The sequence below is a fragment of the Sycon ciliatum genome, chromosome 5 (genome assembly GCF_964019385.1).
Source record: "Sycon ciliatum chromosome 5, ocSycCili1.1, whole genome shotgun sequence".
Taxonomy (NCBI): domain Eukaryota; kingdom Metazoa; phylum Porifera; class Calcarea; order Leucosolenida; family Sycettidae; genus Sycon; species Sycon ciliatum.
Genome location: NC_088647.1, coordinates 5318814 through 5337365, shown reverse-complemented (window position 1 = coordinate 5337365; position 18552 = coordinate 5318814). Strand labels below are relative to the sequence as shown.

The 18552-nt window shown below is 45.8% G+C and overlaps 1 protein-coding gene across 1 annotated transcript; it reads left to right on the top strand.

The window, feature by feature from the left end:
* The first annotated feature begins 1662 nt into the window (after positions 1 to 1662).
* On the top strand, positions 1663 to 17810 carry LOC135817316 (uncharacterized). Its single transcript, XM_065330476.1, has 11 exons — positions 1663 to 2105; positions 2260 to 2454; positions 5291 to 5675; positions 6185 to 6574; positions 8524 to 8589; positions 9438 to 12013; positions 12660 to 12735; positions 13981 to 14047; positions 15525 to 15604; positions 15991 to 16237; positions 17273 to 17810. The coding sequence occupies exons 3-11, from the start codon at positions 5351 to 5353 to the stop codon at positions 17292 to 17294; spliced, it is 3849 nt and encodes a 1282-aa protein (XP_065186548.1). The 5' UTR covers positions 1663 to 2105; positions 2260 to 2454; positions 5291 to 5350; the 3' UTR covers positions 17295 to 17810.
* The last annotated feature ends 742 nt before the right edge of the window (positions 17811 to 18552 follow it).

The window sequence follows — 18552 nt, the reverse complement described above, 5'->3', positions numbered from 1 at the left end:
GATCACATACTAGCCTCCCTGTGTTGCTGAACTCAGTGAAGTTTGAAGTGAAATACGGTAGTGTGCCGATTATCCGCACCCCTTGGGGCACAGGCTGTCTCCAGGAAGTTCGGATGAGAAGAATAGTCGGATATGGGAGCAGTCAAACATCTGTCTAAACATGCATATTCCCGCATGTTTTCATCATTTTTCATTCTCTTCGGCAGCACAACAGGAACTAGGCGCACGTCAGCTCTTCAAAATGACACTATCGTTATACATTTCGACTCCAACCTGTCTCAATACATCTTGTGCATCGCTTGAATGGTGCCCCGAGTGGGGAAAATCAGCAAAAACCTTGAAGAACCTGCTAATGATTATTTGTCCAGCCCTACCAGGCAATGCGGATAATCATCATCCGGATAGTTGACATCCGGATAACCGGCGTTCTACTGCACTTGAACGCGATCAGTCGTGGGCAATACCTGTTCTGATACATGCCCTCACGGCTGTGCCATTCTGCCATGCACTAGTATCAGCTGGTATTTCCCCTGTACATCATGGTACATATAACAACTTGCACTGGGCAGGCTGTATGGCCACAGCACCGTCATTCACAGATATATTCAGTGGTCTGTGGAACATATCCTGCCAAGACGGCAATGTGAAGCAGCATGCATTCTACATTTGTGTATAGAGCCGCATGATATTAGGTGTATTTTTGTACAGGTGCATCTACTGTACTAGCTGCTAGTAATAATAGGGCTTGAAAGTGCTACATCACAGCTTAGCAACAATTTCAAAAATTCAAAAACTGGATCCACTTGGATCCAGTTTTTGTATGGATCCAAGCACACGTCAAGCCGTCTTACTCACAGCAGGGTGATGTAGCCAGTGAAACTGACTGATTTGGCTATTGGGGGCGGGGTTACAACTGGTGGCGAAGTAAAAGTCACCCCTGCATACGACATGAGTGAGTTGCTATGCACCCACATACTGAGGCAATAGCAAAGTCACACCTTAGTGGATCCAAAATAGAAATCTGATTTCAACCAGGGAGTAGTACAATACCGTATTGTACTACTCCCTGATGTCAACTTACTACTCCCTGGCCGTTTTGACGTCATCACTTTCAAGCCCTATACTACCACGTGCATGTCACTTACGTTCGCATGGTCAGTCTGGCTGTCACTTGTTAGCAATCCTGGCTGTTTTGGACAAGAATCGAAACTGTAAACGCGCGAATCGTTGTCCTCCTCTGCAGTAGCACGCACACCAAAAAATTCCCCTGCACTCTGCAGCTTGTGCAACAAGTCTAAAACCTGTCCTCAACTTCCAAGTCAGCACAACTGCCTCCAGTCCAGGCGCGCACAACTGCCACAAGCAATGCAAACTGGACTACAAAAAAAATTATAATCCGGTCACTGAGAGTGAGACCGTAAAACCGCTATGCTACAGAACTGCAGTACAAACCCTGTAGCCATGGTAGCCTCGGCAGTTCACAAAGCCTACAGTCATATGCCATGGCCATATGGCTGGCTAGCTGTTGAATAATGCTCTTGTCAAGGTCTCATGCGCATGTATAATGTCACAACTGCAATGACTTCTGCCAGCCGAAACCAAGTCCAACTGAGGAACGCCTGGGCTTTGGCTAAGTCCTTTGCTTGGGGCGGACGCGACACACAGCATTTCAGGTTCCTCTTTACTGAGTCTTTAGTTTCGTTAGTTTCAGTGTAGTTATGAATCTTGTTAGCTAGCTCTGCTCTGTGCGACGTAAACCAACCTCCTGTGTAGAACCCAGACCATCTACAGCTTCTAATGTCTGGTCATGATTATGTAGCCACACAGCCTGATAAGGTCACATCCACACAGTTGAGTTGGGCTGAGCACCGGCACCGTAGACTGAATGCAAATATTCTGCTAGGTTTGCCACATTTTAGCGTCCTCTGTGCGAATTTTCAGAGTGGAAGTTCTACCCTTTCCTCGCCCAGCGCCAACTGACGAATGCTCCTGTGAAGTCACGGTACGAGTGTGAACAGATCGCGCGATCGTGTCCGAAGTCTGCGTGAGGTGACGACTGCCGGTAGATCTACAAGTGCCTTTTGTTACATTTATAGCCATTGTAGGTAAGTGAGTTGGAAACTTCGTAGCAGACGCTAGAAATTACAATCATGGCATTCGGTTTGCTAGGGTGTGGAGTAGGATGTAAGACCGACGATGTGCATGCCCAGACTCAATCCAAGTGCCAATCAGTATCTCGCTGCTAATGCTTGCCTGCAGGATCAGAAAACCTGGAGACTGCACGGGTGGAGAGCAGCTGGGAGTAGTAAAATACCGGAATTTTACTACTCCCTGGTGGAGAGAGTGTTACGACTCAGCAGTGCGAATGCGATGGTCATCAAGCCGGCCTCCACCACCTTCACACTGAAGACATTGTGGACAACCATCCTTGGACCAAGTCTGCACTGCAACACGGTAAGAAGTATTCCTGCCACATTGCCACCTGATCAAAATGTTGTGTCTATATCTACTCAGTGCGAGCCACTGAAGTGCGGATTAGGGCTCAGGTGTATACTTGCGTATCATGCAGCACCCACTGTGCATCATGACAGGCACAGGGCTACCTAACAGCTACCTGGCACTGTGGTATTCATCCGTTCGGATTGCACTGTCCATCCACCAGACGTTGTATGTAGATTGAAACGCTGGTACTATAGCAACATGCATCTCAACACATGCATGTAGGATACAGTAAGAAAAGTCAGTGCTCGGCCAACATTCAGTGCCGCTATTGGTAGCTCTGGACACTTTGCTCACAATGAGTCATTGACCAGTAGCACCAAAGACTTTCCGTACTAACTGTTTCTAAATGCACTGCATCTGTTTTCAGCGCAAACAATGTCACGGTCCCTTATATAAACTATTCAGTCACTGCATTATGATCACAATTGCACTTGGGCAGCTTGAAGGCAGCATGTGGTGGTAGGTGTTCTACTCCTTTGCTTCAAGACAGTGTTTTGGAAAGATTCTGCAATCTAGTGTAGATGAGGGACATGTGTTTTAGCAAGACCAAAGGTCAGCGAGTGTCAACTGCTAGCATAGAATCAATGTCAAGAGCTTGGTACTGTAGTAGTAAGGATGGCATGCCATAACCAACCCAGAGGCCAGACAAGCATACTCAGGCTGCAAAGGAGAGAAGGAGAATGTAGCGGATGCTGGTCGCGCAAGTGAGTGGAACATTGCAGACCACAGCAGTACGCATTTTGAAGTGTACGTGACTGCACCATTTTCTTTCTACTTTCGATGAAGATGACTGCTGCAAGTTCAAGCCAGTTGGTTAGCGGTTGCAAAGGGTTTTAACGAATATATTGTTTTGTACTTCAATACGAAACCGTTTTCATATGCCCAGCACCCCACCCGGCCTTTCTTCTTAAGTGCAAGATGAAAACAGGTAGATTTACACTATAATATCAATAAAGAAGATATCTTACCTGAGGTTGCCCCTTCACAAGACCGGTAAAGCAGTACGCCTGTCTACATGAACAGTGTTTCACCATAGTACATAGTACATAGTACATAGTACATTGTACATAGTACATAGTACAATGTACATTGTAACTGTACACTTCTGTATGCACCCTTATGGAGGACAGATAGGGCCGATGAAATCTGCACATGATAACCATGTGACCAACCAACCAACTAAGTGTACACGGCTTAGCAAGTGCCTACTAAATAATTTCAATACATAATAGGCAATAGATCATTGAGGATGGGGGCTTTCCTTCGGATGCAGAATACTCGGTCAAGGCGAGTCTCTGCAAACCGTGAACTATTTAGTATTTTAATATTCATCAAAGTGCAGGCACTCTGCCAAGTTCCTGCTTGGTGGGTACGGAGTCACGTGACTTGCAGCTACATGACGCGCGACAGCCATTTGCACCCGTCTGCAGCCTTTCTAATCTTGCATATAGCCTCCCTTGACGTCGCGTCATCGTGGTCATTTCTTTTCATGTTCCTCGCCCATTCTAAGCACCTATAGCCATCACAGCGCTTGAAAATTTCCATCTTGCACCTGTTTTGTTGGTGCATTGAAGAGCAAGTATCTCCCCTCCTCCAACTTATTTTAAGCGCTTACCAAAGTGTGTGGCATCTTGCACCTACATGATTGTGATTACAGGCAAGCCACATTATCATTATCATCCTTTCACACAGCCTTGCTTGCCTTCCTGCCATATCATATTTCATTTCTTTTCTCACTCACGGACCATGTGAGTTTGGCACATTTTCCATCCAGGACTTTTTGCACCCACCAGACCTCAAACCTTCACAGATTCCTTCCTATGCTGCTGTATAAATACCATACTAGCTGTGCATCACCGTAATCAGTTTTCTGAAGATTGCTATATAGCATGAAACTTTAAGTTACGACAATCAAGACGCGTGGTTTTTCTGTGACTCGTGTATTTTAATATTCTATTTTTATAGGCAATAGCAAAGTAGTGTCCTGTACATAGAGATCTGGAGGATCTAGCATGTACGAGTGTAGTGAACAACATCCACTTGGAACTTGTTTGGGAACACATGTTCCGCAAGTTGCACGCTTGAAAGTCCAAACAGCAATGACATGCAAGAGACATTGTACAGGATTTTGAAGGGGCGCGTGCCCACGTGACTCGCGCATGCGTGCAGGTTGGGCCAGCTCGCTGGGCTGGCTGCTAACTCGCGTTAGCTGAGTCAAGGCTAACGCTCATGATAAACTGTACGGTACAGCTGTACTGCCCAAGTTTAAATCACCAGACAGGCATGCGTTTCCAGTTTACAACCAAGTGTAGACCAGCTGTCACGGTATCACATCAACTTACCCCCCCCCCCCCCCACCTCTCCAATTTTGAGATATTGCTTCGGCGAGTGTTTGTATGTATACAGATAGACACACAGAACACTGTCAACATGGTCAAAGGTATTGTGCCACAGATTGAGCTCATGTTTTCCAATTCGAATCCAAATCCTTCAACAAGGGGAAATGCTTCTGCCATTGGCATTGGCAGTAGAATTGCCTTGTTGCAGCAGTATATTTATAAATCAAACACCGTGTCGTTCAAGAATTGAACTTGTGATGTATTTCGTATACAGATGTGTGTGTATATGTGTGTGTGTGTGTGTGTGTGTGTGTGTGTGTGTGTGTGTGTGTGTGTGTGTGCGCGCGTGTGTGTGCGTGTGTGTGTGTGTGTATATGTGTGTGTGTATGTATGTATGTATGTATGTATGTGTATGTACCTGTGTGTATTTTGTCTTCCCTGATGTATAGGGAGTACTGTGACCATCACACCAGTCAAGTGTCTGCAGTAACACTAGCACTGCCGGTGACATGCCGGTGGATTTCTGGTATTATGTTGCCAGGCCGGTTTGGAACGATTTGTGCAACAATGTTAGCCTACCACACTGGGCAGTAAGAGATCTGCTGGCAGGTGTTGATAATCTTCCTCCAGCCCTCAGCGTTTTTAGACAGGATACCCAAGGCGGTTGGCCTTGCACAGCCACATTACCCTGGTTACTGTCAAGTGGCAACAAAGGTGCTGCCAAGTTTCTTGATACCGTATCCCGATGTGGAACAGATAAGAATCAAATTTCATCAATGTTATCCAGTGTCTGGAAGGCCATAGTGGCGGAGGAACAAGAAACCGCTCCTTGTGGTAAGGCTCTTCGACAGTTGTTATCCTTATCTCATCATTTGCAGAATTACAAATTTCAACTGGGTAGACTTACAAGTACACTGTGAGATCTTTGACCAACAAAATGTCGGGATTCTTTTTCCCTTCTCTTTTTGCTTCACCCGGTGGACAATCCGATAGGTATGTAGATCAGGGTACTTGCAGTTGAGAGACTCTTGCAGTCATGTGACTAGTGCCTGTGGCACACTAAGAATTTTACCATCACTGTGGCGCAACGACTGATAATTGCATAGTTGGGCTGAGTGCACACAGTAGGACAATGGCAGTTGAATTGTACATCCAATTTTGGTATTGCAAGATCCTAGGCTGTTCTTGGAAACCTGTACTCATAGCCTGCATGAAGTATCCGATGATTATCTGGACACTGATCATCTGTATTAGAGTACTGCTCCCAGTCAATTTAAAAGTGCAGGTAAGGATTGCAATGATGAGAGTGAGCAATGCTGTGTGTTCGTAACTTTCCTGTGCAGAGTTCTTTCTTGAAGCAATCAAGAACAACGTGGACATCATTTGCCATTGTCTGTCTAAGGTTTCCCCATTCATATTGATGGCTGAGATGTCAAAACTCCACCTTTTCAGTGGCATTAGTGCCAGTACAATGGCTACAATAACAACAGCACTGGCGGAGTGTAAAATGGATGATTGCTTTCCAGCAAGATCAGCAATAAAGGCAATGGTAGACGATGTGTTATCTAGTGGCCATGCACAGTGTGCACTATTCGTTAATCTGCTTATTTGGGGTTTAGCACAAGACGACTTCATTCCGCGCCATGTCAGAGGTACTGTGCTTGCCGATATTGGAACACACTCTATGCGTGACCTCTACATTGCGGTGTGTGTCAATTCTCAACTTCCATCAGGTTAGTACCAGTGTTGGTACCCATGTACACAACCGAGTTAGAGCTTCAATGCCAGCTATTAGACTATGCTTTTTCTCGGAATGAAAAGAATATACATGTGCCGAAGGTTCAGTCAAAGCTTCGTTACTAGTGGGATATTCGTTGGTCTAACAAAAAATAACTTTATGTGCAGCTTTCGAATTGTGCGCGGGCAGGAAACTGTTGCCATCCCGCCTGACGTTGGATGGTGGGTTGACGAGAAAAGTTGCTCAGTCGTTCATACTCTGCAGGTTACAGCATCAATGTTGAAGATGGAACATGCATGGTGACCTGTGCTCTCAAGATGTCACACTTCCATGATTCCCGTTACCTGCTCTGGGTAGAAAACCTGGGCATGCATACATGTATATCATAATCCTACCTAGCTAACATGCCAGAGCTAAGGCTCGCAGTAAGCATCCGTAGCAGAGTGTACAAGTCTGAAATAGGTTGTCACGGTTGCAGTGAAAAAGTTTAACAAGTGTATTTTATCCTAAGACAGTACTTCGAAGTACAATACTCACTATTTGTAATTCCCGCTTCTTAACCAGAGCAATGAGATCCCATCAAGTAAAGAAGAGCGCATTCTCCAGTGGTTCTCTAGTCTTCTCACTCTTGTCTACTCTCTTGTCTAAGTTACTTCTTTCATATTCAATACTATAAAACCCTGTGTTCTACGAGTGCGAGGGGACTGCGTTTAACCGGGAACTAACACATGCATTCATTGGCCACCCCAGACATTCATGATAGTAGTACATTGTGTTACATGTATGCCATGCATCTAGCATGTGCCGTTTACCGAGCGCGCTTGAAACGGACTTGGCGGGTTTAGTTTCTGTGCATCAGCTGAGTCAGGGCTCTGGTTGTTTGGGATTGAAGGAGTAAGAATACTAACAGAAAATGAGTCACAGCGTAATTTGACAAGGTTTTCATTGTGTGCCTTTGTGTACACCGCGCTGCCTGAATCAGGTATTGAGCACTTTCGCAGAACCTAAGACTATTGCCTCTGTACCAAAAAAAGAGATAAGAATAGGGGTTTGTCTACTGACAACCGCTCTATTCAATTGCTATTCACAATCTGCGCATGCGTTGCATTAAAAATTCTATATTTGTGATGTTGAACTTTTTTTCAACATTACAATAATCGTCAGTCACACCACCGGGACTCGAACCAGGGACCTTGCTATTCGCGAGCAATGCTCTAACCAACTGAGCTACAGTATGACTCTTATCCACAGTGATGGTAAATCTATCCTTCTTCGATCAATCCATATTTGGCTTGCATCATACTGGCAACTCACACCAATCAAGAGGGCCCTCGGCCATTCGCTTGATATCATGGGGAGCGAGTTTCGGAGAGAAAAGAGCAGTACGTGGCATGTGGCCTCTAATTTCCTAAAACTTTGAAATTCTCCGTGAAGTCCAAATTTGAAATTGCAATTTGTATTTGCTCGCAGTGGACATAGTTTGATGCGCTCCCCATGATATCAAGCGAATGGCCGAGGGCCCTCTTGATTGGTGTGAGTTGCCAGTATGATGCAAGCCAGATATGGTTTGATCGAAGAAGGATAGATTTACCATCACCGTGGATAAGAGTCATACTGTAGCTCAGTTGGTTAGAGCATTGCTCGCGAATAGCAAGGTCCCTGGTTCGAGTCCCGGTGGTGTGACTGATGATTTTTTCTTACTTTCATATCTGGCTTGCAAGTATTGAGTTTCGGAGAGAAAAGAGCAGTACGTGGCATGTGGCCTCTAATTTCCTAAAATTTTGAAATTCTCCGTGAAGTCCAAATTTGAAATTACAATAATCGCATTAAAGAATTTTTAATTCAGAGCATGTGCAGATTGTGAATACCAATGCAATGCTTTTGAAATGAACTTTACTCCATACATGCATTGTCGAATACGTCTATATTCCAATGCCATTTCAGGTATTGTGACTGGACAGAAAAATACAACGACTTCAAAGAAGGAAACAAAGAAAAGCGGAATTGCAGGTGAGTTTCGGTTTCCAGTATTTATCACATTCACAAAATTTGAAAATCGGATGTTGAGACAATAACAAAATGTAGAAAGGTCAGAAAGTGCAACAACTAGGCGCAAAACTGACAGAGGGGGGAGTGAGACATTCGACGACCCGACACCTAGCTACAACACATCTCCGAAGCGCTTACCAACAGCCTTCCAACTCGAAAGGTTCTATCTAGATGAAGGAGAGACCTTGTTTCCATGGAATTTGCCAAGTACTCATTCTTGTTACGCTTACCTTCCCCTCTTTGGTCTCTCCTTGACCTAGAACCTTCCGACTTGGAAGGCTGTTGGTTAGCGCCTCAGCGATGTGTTGGAGCTAGGTTTCAAGTCGTCGCATGCCTCAGTACGAGTCCTCATACTCTGTCGGGTTTGTGCCTAGTTGTTGCACTTCCTGACTGTATCAGGGGGGGGGGGGGGGGGTTTGGAACAAAGCCCCTACATTTTCCGGACCATAGTTCAGGTGTGACCACTAATCCATGCACCTATGTATATGATGCGACTTGCGGGCCCCAGTCCCCAGTCCCCTAGAGCTAGGGCGGTCAGCTAGCTACACGCATGAACTCGTTCTGTATATGGCAATATGTAAGCCTTGTTTGATAGATAACATGGTGATTGGTTGACAGCAGGGTGTTCTGAGGTGGTGAAGGCCTACCCACGGCCGCGTCGGGACATCACCAACCTCGTCGACAGCAAGCCCTTTCTTGCGACCGTGTCATGGTGATGACAATAAATGCGGAGCAGAGGACGAGCTGAGGTGTGTTGTTGTCGCTGATTGGTTTTTTCCACCATGTGTTTTTATGCATTGTTGGCCTAGGTTGGAACGCAGAGGATGAACAGGCTTATCAACTAGCATTGTCAGAAGGGCAGCAGATAATCCCGCATGCGAGGCTTCTTCTATGCGGGCCTGGTCGTTCAGGCAAAAGCAGCGTGGAGAGATCACTTGTGAATGAGCCATTTGAGAAGAAAAGTGACAGCACCATTGGTGTGGAACTACAAACAGCTGTCTGTACCATTGGACAGAGAGATGGCAAATTTGTTTGGCGCAAGGAAGCTGATCAGAAAATGCAACATCTGCTCATGGTGCTTATATCACTCACCAAAGCAGTACAACGAAAGGCAATTGAGGATCACCTAGCCCAGCCACATGCAGTCACTGAACAAAGTACCTTACCTATGATAGAGAGCCCAGCAGTGGATGATGGCTTGCAGCAAAGAGCCATTCAGCCATCCACACCAAGTGGCAGTACAACAGATGTTCGTTTGGTTGAGTATAACGGGCGTACAGGAATGGTAACTGATGACGCAGCACATGATGTAACTGCTGGTGGCAATGTGAAGGCCGCTGCTGCCACCAAAGCTGATTCCCGAAGTGTGGATAACACCCTAGTTGCTTCAGCTACCAATGTTCCTAATGAAGCAGACGTGATTGCTGATACATCTCCAGATGCTACAGCCAATAACACTCCAGAAGCAACGACTGCTACCTTTGGAAATGATGCATCAATCCCTGATTCTGCTAGTGGAGACGATTCTACTATTCAAGCCACAACTTCAGATACAACACTACTGATATCTGAGGAAAAGGCACTTGAAATACAAGAAGCAGACGGCAACTGTGCAACACCCGACTCACCATATTCACCTGATCCAAAGAGCCTTGAAGAGGAGTTATCGTATGCAGCAATGCGGGTGGATCAGTTCATTGCTGATCTCAAGTACACCGATGTGAGTGAGTACAACATCGAGGACTTGCGCGAACTGGTGTTCTTGGACATATGGGACTTTGCAGGACAGCGCTTGTTCTCAGCACTTCAACATATGGTTCTGTCTTCAAGGCGCTGTGCATATGCAGTCGTCTTCGATGCCTCCAAGCCAATGGAGAAGATAGCCGAGCCAACACTTTGCAGAGATGGTGAAGAGTACCGGCTAGATAACAGCCAAGGCTCCACCAACTTTGACATAATGGAAAGCTGGTTGAACACAATCCATCATGTTATCGGTGATGACCCAGACGTACCAGTTTACGCTATTGGCACGCACATCGACAAGCTTCCGCGCAAAACTCGCCAACAATCGCTGGACAAGATGAAGAAATACATCTGTACGAATGCTGAGGAAAGAGCGTATGGTTTCAATCTTGATGATGTAGTGTTTGTTGACAACACTGTTGCTGGCAGCAGGGATCCTGATGAAACCATCATTCGTCTACGACAGGATTTCATTGAGAAATTGGAACCGCAGTTCAAACAGCCCATCCCCATTCGCTGGCTGCCATTCACCATTGGTACAAAGGAAGTAGCAAAGAAATTCAAATGCCCATGGCTAACAATTGAGCAAATCTACCGTCTTGCTAACACAGTGTGTGGAGGCGAAGCTGAGAACAGTCACTCTCAGTCTGTTGATGTGGAGGCCATGTTGAAGTACCAACATCATCTTGGCCACATTCTCTACTACCCAGAGAACCGAATCCTGTCATCCAAAGTCATCATTGATGTAGAGTGGCTGCTGAGAATTGCATCACTACTCTTTTGTCCCGAGCCAAAGATTGAGCAGGGCAAACGTCTTCGGAAGCTCTATGATCTGCTGACAAGCAGGGGAATCTTGCTGGAGCGTCTGATTATTCACCGCTGGCAACAGCACAGCAAGCAAACTGCAATGTACACCAAAACAGAAGAGCAACGTGACTATCTGTATGAGCTGATGGAGCAATCTGGTCTCATGTACAACACAAAGACCAGTATGAAGATCCCCGACCGAGACGAAGAGTCACGCAAATTCTATGTCCCAGCCCTTGTAAGCCGGATGCCTGAAGACAGTGCTGCTATGCTATTGGATGACTCAACACCAACCATCTACCTTTACACGGGAAGTCGCGAATACCTACCACAGACACTGTTCTGGTGTGCCGTGGTAAGGTGTCTGCAGAAGTATCGTCCACGCCATGAGCCACTTCTCTACCAGTCCGCAGCTCGGCTGAGGTGTTACAGCATCTACTGGCTGGTACTGGAGTACTTCAGTCATGGCATTCGCATCTCTGTTGCAGCTGAGGAATCCGCACAATCAAATATCGGAAGTTCTTACTCCGCAGCACGTCCCGCTGACCTTCCCGCAATGTGTTCAGAAGCCCTGATGTTTGTAGAGGAGCAGCTGGAGGATCTGAAAAAGTTCAGCCTTCGACACGTCAACATCAGCCGAGCAGTGCGGTGCAAGTGTCCCATCAACCAACGTCCTTGTCAGCGGCACAAGAAGAAGTCCTGTCCACGGACATCATGCCATCACTTTGCAGAGCTGGTGGACGGAGAAGTTCCACAATGTCCGCTGGAGTCACAGCCCAATGTAGATGCCGGTCCAGCTTTGCAGTACTTCAAGTGCATTCCGTTCCAATATGTGGTATGTAGTATTTTAGTATGAATTTGTCTTGATAACACCCCTTAATCTTGATTTCACATGCTTTAGTCTACACCGCAGTATTGGTATGGAATATCGCAGCGGTACAGTTAGCGTAATTATGCAGGCAGTAAACCGATCTATTACCTTACGAGCTGTTGCACTCACACTGTTGGCCCATGCTACGGTGACACAGCGCTGAACACATGCACACACGTTTGCCTCCCACGGAAATATCCAGAAAACGGACAACTGAAAGCATTCTACACTGCAGTCCATGAATTAAAGTGTGATCCAATGAACTTCTCCTCGGTTGGCATGGGAACCGGATGAAAGAAGACAAGCAAGATCTGTCTGTAAAAAAGTAGATTCATCGTGTAAAGCCATCGGCCGCAACACCAATCAGCCTTCATTTCCTAGTTCAAGAGCACTCTGTTGTCAAGATAAGGCAGGGATGTGAATAGCTCACTTCCCATTTTCCATGCATGCTGCACAACAGTTATGACCTTTTCACGAAACCATTGGAACCGCCGACCCATGCTTTATCCAATATTCATTTCAGCACAAACGTTTAGTTATACCGGTGGCAGTGTGGATTTTCCTATGGCTGACTTATGTCATGGCTTTGTGTGTTTGCCCTTGTTTACAGCAAGCTGGTCAGCCGGACAACTCCGTCTCTGCAGCGCTTATGACTATGTCTGGCTTACAACTTGCATCTACAACAGGTATGACAATATTGACAAGACTACACTACACCATAAACAACAAACTGTATGCTGACTTCCAATTTTGGCGCAGTTCTCTGTCTCCAAATCAAGACCAAGCAGTTGTGGACGCAGCAGTTATTTTCACAAGCTACACATAATTTCTCATTACGCCATACGATTACGAGTGAATGTCAATTGCAGAGCCAAGTAGTGGGATTGAGTCAGAGTGGACGAGTTTCACTAAAACCTGTTGCTTGCTCCTACCCAAAGTCATTCAGGGAACTTGTGGCCAAGTAGAAGTGGAACATGGATGTTGTTATTGTAGCTTTCAGGATTTCACTTTCAGCACTTATGAAAAGTTGCTGTAAGACGTTAGTTGCTAGTGTAGCGCAAATGTGCGTCAACTTTGGGGTATGTCTAGAAATGTTGGCGTTTTCTGGAGAGTAGAAAGGAAAAGGACATATGGAAACGAGTTAAGAGTAACTCTCCATCACTGTAACTAGATACTATATACAGTCAGAAAGTGCAACAACTAGGCACAAAACTGACAGAGTACTGAGACATTCGACGTCCTGACACCTAGCTTCAACACATCTCCGTAGCGCTAACCGACAGCCTATCATGAAACATTGCCTGTTCCATTGTCCAGCTGTCAAGAGTTTCACTTAAATTTGTTGTTTGCTCCTACCCACAGTCATTCGGGGAACTTGTGACCAAGTAAACGTGGAACATGGATGTTATTATTGTGGCTTTCAGGCTTTCACTTTCAGCACTTATTCAAGTTGTCATAAGACATTAGTTATAGAGCAAATGTACGCCACAATTTCTGTGTCTGTCCACAACTGTTGGTGTTTTCTAGAGAGGTTTGCATTTTTGCTATTTTCTGCTAGCAAAATACTGAACTTAGTAGTGTTATCATGAAACATTACTTGTTCCGTTGTCCAGCTGTCAGTCAGCTAATTCCCAGTACACAGCATACTACTCTATACAATACTATATGCAGTGTAATGGGAATTCTAAAACCATTGAATCAGGGTTACAGTAAGCCTGTAAACTCGATTTCCATAAATCTTGAAATGTACCAAATCTACCAGTTCTAGTACATTCATGTGTAGGCTAGCAAGTTAAAACAACTGAAAAGCAAATCTTTCTCGAAGTGAAAAATTCCATAGCCAGTGAATATGTCTCTGCTTGGGTGTTGATGTTTGTGGTTGATTATGTGATGATTGGCCTCTGTTGTCATATTCTCCTGGGTGCATGCAGGCATGGCTACTGGTAGCAGTGGTGCGTGTGGCACTGACACAGACAGCAAGTCACTCGGCGCTATAGGGTCAGTACATGCAGTCTTGATACACTGTACATGTGTACTTCAGGGCAATCTGCCTGTCCACGATCACTATCAGTCTTGTTTTAGTAAACTCCATCACATCGTTGTTATACACATTACATCGCTATTACACACATTACATAGCTATTTCAATAGGGTTTTGTTCTATGCTTGTGAACTGTTAGCATTAGAGAAGTTAAGACGAGAGAACGAGAGACGGATACTAGTAACTTGTAACCTTTGGTCCTTTTCTTTTTCATTTTAAAAGAAGTTCAAATGTTATGGGTGATGAAGTGAAAAAGCACCCCTCCTCTCGTGTGCAACCACAAACACACGCACGCACGCGCGCACACGCACATACACACAAACACACACACACACACACACACACACACACACACACACACACACACACACACACATGCACACACATATTTAAAGGGGAAGTTAAGGCAAAAATTAAAATTTCACCAGTTGTAGTCTTCGGGCCGCTGAGTCGAATGGTCGTGGTCCGAGGAAGCTGAGACGCTCCCTTCCTACTTGAATCCCAATCGAACTCGCGCACTTCCACCGAAACTGGGTGACTGCGCCCTACTAGATGGGGATTTGTATGCAAAATGTCACTAAAAGCGCCATTTCATTCTTATAAAAGCACGGATGACCGCGATTGGCCCATATGTTGTAGTCTTTTGGACGCTGAGTCGACTGGTTTTGGTCCGAAAAGGCTGCGATGCAGCATTCCTCTTTTATTCCCAATCGAACATGGTTGAACAAGCGGTCACGCGCTCCTGCGTATGCCAGTCACCTGGTCACCGTACCTGCAGGGTACAACTTACTAGCCTGTTTGACCTTTTTTGGGTGCAGTCCTGTCACTCGAGTTGAACCTTGGTGTGAAAGTTGTCGCCTGCTGGCGTGGTGCACCCAGGAGCACGTGACCGCTTGTTCAACCATGTTCGATTGGGAATAAAGGAGGAACGCTGCATCGCAGCCTTTTCGGACCAAAACCAGTCGACTCAGCGTCCAAAAGACTACAACATATGGGCCAATCGCGGTCATCCGTGCTTTTATAAGAACGAAATGGCGCTTTTAGTGACATTTTGCATACAAATCCCCATCTAGTAGGGCGCAGTCACCCAGTTTCGGTGGAAGTGCGCGAGTTCGATTGGGATTCAAGTAGGAAGGGAGCGTCTCAGCTTTCTCGGACCAAGATCATTCGACTCAGCACCCCGAAGACTACAACTGGTGAAATTTTAATTTTTGCCTTAACTTTCCCTTTAACAATGTAGAAGCACCCAACACTACATGATATATCCCCATCCAATTATTAGATGAGGGAAGATTGCCCTGGGATGTTTGTACAATTAAATATAATTTCAACATAATCTTCGGTGTTTTTCTCTTCCCCTCCATTCTACCACCACTCCCTGATGTTGTGCAAACTTTATGTGTTGCTCCATCCCTCTACGGTCAATCTCTGCAGCTGCAAGCATCTCAGAAACATTGATGATTGGGAGGACTTCACAGCTGCTCTTGAACCATTGCTGGATGACAATGCAAGAGGTTTGTTCATCCTTGTTTGTGATTAACCTTTACCAAGTGGGCACAGAGAGACTGACTTCGAATGGAGCAAATCAGCATCAAGGCTTGTAAAAAGCACGAGAAGTATTTCCAATCTGCTGCAATGAGCAGTAAAGATCAAGAGTCAATGCTTCTATTGTAAGGAGGCTACTTCAAAATACAACTTATGGACTTGCCACTCAACCGTGACTACTCCTGTCTCTTGTGTTATGAAAGAGTTTACGGGGCAGAGGTCGAACACCACTATCACCAATTGCAACCTAGAGATTTTGTTAATTCTGCGGTAATCTGTAGCTGAAGCATAGGACTGAGTCTGTGGAGCATTGGCGGCAGATCGAGTACATGTATTTTATCGTTGATTGCTGCAGGAAAGCTGGGCAAGGCTGCAGTCAAACTGGTGGACAAGAATCTGAAGAACAACTATCGAAACGTTTTGCGCGTGTTCCATGGGAAACACCAAGAAACGATCACAGGCAGTGGACATGGAGTCACTAGCGTATTCTGTATCATCCTCTATCTGATTGTGGAGAGACAAGAGCTGACCATTGATGAGTTATGTGCACAGTTAGAGGACAGTGCTCCAGAGAATCGCGACCTGATCCGCACAGCTCTCCTGTAAGTATATGCCATCTACAGTGTGTAGAGCTTTAAAACTCGAAGCTGTGCAGTACACGTGTGTTACGACGGTTCGGCTCGTTTTTTAACTACGCACATTGTTGTATGTGGTTCTCGTCTGGTTTGATCCGATGCCTGATATCTAACATGGTCCAGTGTACGCGTGAGCATGGTGTGATGTATGACATACAGTGTATATGGTATGTAGTGCATGCAAGAGTACACATTGTCAGAGGGTGAGAATCTCTGCTTCCGTTGGTGCATGAGTGATTGTCAACTGAGTGTCTCATATGCGTTGATTACGTGGATTGTGATTGCTCTGGTAGACCTCTACCCCATGCAGTGAACAGTTTCTCTGTGAATGAAAACTGAAAAGCACAACATATTACGGAAATTTCGTGCACAAGTTGATCACAGCTTGTTCCGGTATTGATGCTGGCCTAACGGTTTTTGAAAGCAGAGGTCAATACCGTTTTCAAACAACTCGACTGTAGTACTCTATTGTGGTGAGCAACGATATGCTATGCGCATACAGATGAAGCCTGGACCAACACAACACGGTCTTTCACTTCAGGTGGTCTCTAAATCAAACCAGGCCGTTCATCCTTGCACGTTTGACTAAGATTTGGTGCAAAGAATAATAGCGGTGTAACAGGTCAGGAGGCTGCTGAAACCCACAGATGGTCACTTGACCAGGTTTCATCAGAATGAATGAAGAAACTGAGACACCCGTCGGTAACAGCCTTCACACTCGTAATGAACGTAAACAAAACCGTGAACGGCACATGTGCAGCCTCAGCCCTGTAGCACATACTGTATAGCTGCGAACGTATAGTAGTGCAAAGTACTCCACAGCCGCAGAGGAAGGGGGGACTGTATTTATTCAGATCTTCCAGCTGCTCCTCTACAAACAGCAGCGCCCCTGTGCACATCTCAGGAAGAGCGTTTGTATCCATCAGATGGGGGTTGAAGACAATTGCTTTAAAATTGATTTGAATTTGTGTTCTTCTTTATACAACTTTTGTTTTGTTGCAGTGAGGCGGAATACACCGAATAGCTGTGTTGACAGATAGAAGGCAGTGGACACAAGCACCAGGATGCCGGTTATCAAGATTTCAGCTCCGTGTGGTTTTGCCGGATTCAAGCCGGTTCTTTGTACGCTGGCTTTGTTGCATGTTCTGTGCTGCACATTGCTCCCCAGGCACAATAGGATGATAGTGTACATAGTTTTGAACTCATCGGCACGGTGCACTCGTGCGAGTACTTGAGCGTTTTGAACTAATATTTTACTTGTCTCTTCAGTCTATGCACGTGATCATACTGAAGTTGGTAGTTGATGTTCTAAGAATTCCGAGTTTGCTGTTTCATTTTCCCTCCAATCAAATCCAAGCTATTCGCTAGGCTATATTACCCTTGAGTCACCGGTTGATTTCCAGTGTCATATGCTGCCCTGTTTTCTTTCTTTGGCTGCATATTCATTTTCCGAGACACGGCCTGATCCCTGAACCGGTTCAAATCCTTTATTCATGTACATGTAAGTACTTGACAAACATTCTACCTAGTTATACATGTACTCATGCTGTACTTGTAGATGTGTGTGTAGTGTGATGCCTCATGCCAGGCAGCTGTGTGAGCCCTCAGCGGGGCGAGTTCTTGGCCTTGGTCGTTCGTTTGCCCTTACTAGGCAGTAGGCGACCGGCCACAGTGGGTGATATGCTTTAGCCTTTGGCTGGCAGGTTGTTGTCCTTGGTGGCTGTTCATTGGCTGAATAGGCAGTATGATTCAGCCCTCGGTGGGCTGTACACTTTATCCCCTGTGGGGAAGTATGCTTCAGCCCTCGGTGGGCAGGTTGCTGGCCTCGGCGGCCGTTCATACGTCTTTGTCGGACAGGTTGCTGGCCGCGTTGGACATTTGTGCGCCCTTAGTGGGCAGTGAGAGTATGCTAGCGGCCCACGGCTGACAGGATCATTCAGCCCACAATGGGCTGGATGTTGGCCTCTGTGGCCGCTCATGTGATAGGCCCAAGGTGGGCAGCTGCGGGCTAGGTCTCGCGGGTGGGCAATTTGTGCGTCTGCCCCGGTGGGCAGTGTGAATCGCTGACAATTGGATGTGGTGATATCATGGCGCAACTATTTTCTCTTGCGTCGTTGTAACCAGTCTATCATCACATACTATTTTATAGATTACTAACTGCGTTGAGCATATTCCTGAAGCTACGCAAAATACGTTACTTTAGTAGTGTCTGGTGCTAGCCAGGCTCCACAGCATTTGAATGCGTATGTGTGTTCCATAGGGCCGGCACGAATCATGTGATG

Bases quoted from the DNA above. Each gene is read 5' to 3' on its own strand.
- LOC135817316 (XM_065330476.1), top strand. From the start codon at position 5,351: ATGCCGGTGGATTTCTGGTATTATGTTGCCAGGCCGGTTTGGAACGAT. The intron at 14,048-15,524 runs GTCAGTACATGC...CAATCTCTGCAG, and splicing joins AAGTCACTCGGCGCTATAGG to CTGCAAGCATCTCAGAAACA. The intron at 16,238-17,272 runs GTAAGTATATGC...GTTTTGTTGCAG, and splicing joins CTGATCCGCACAGCTCTCCT to TGAGGCGGAATACACCGAAT.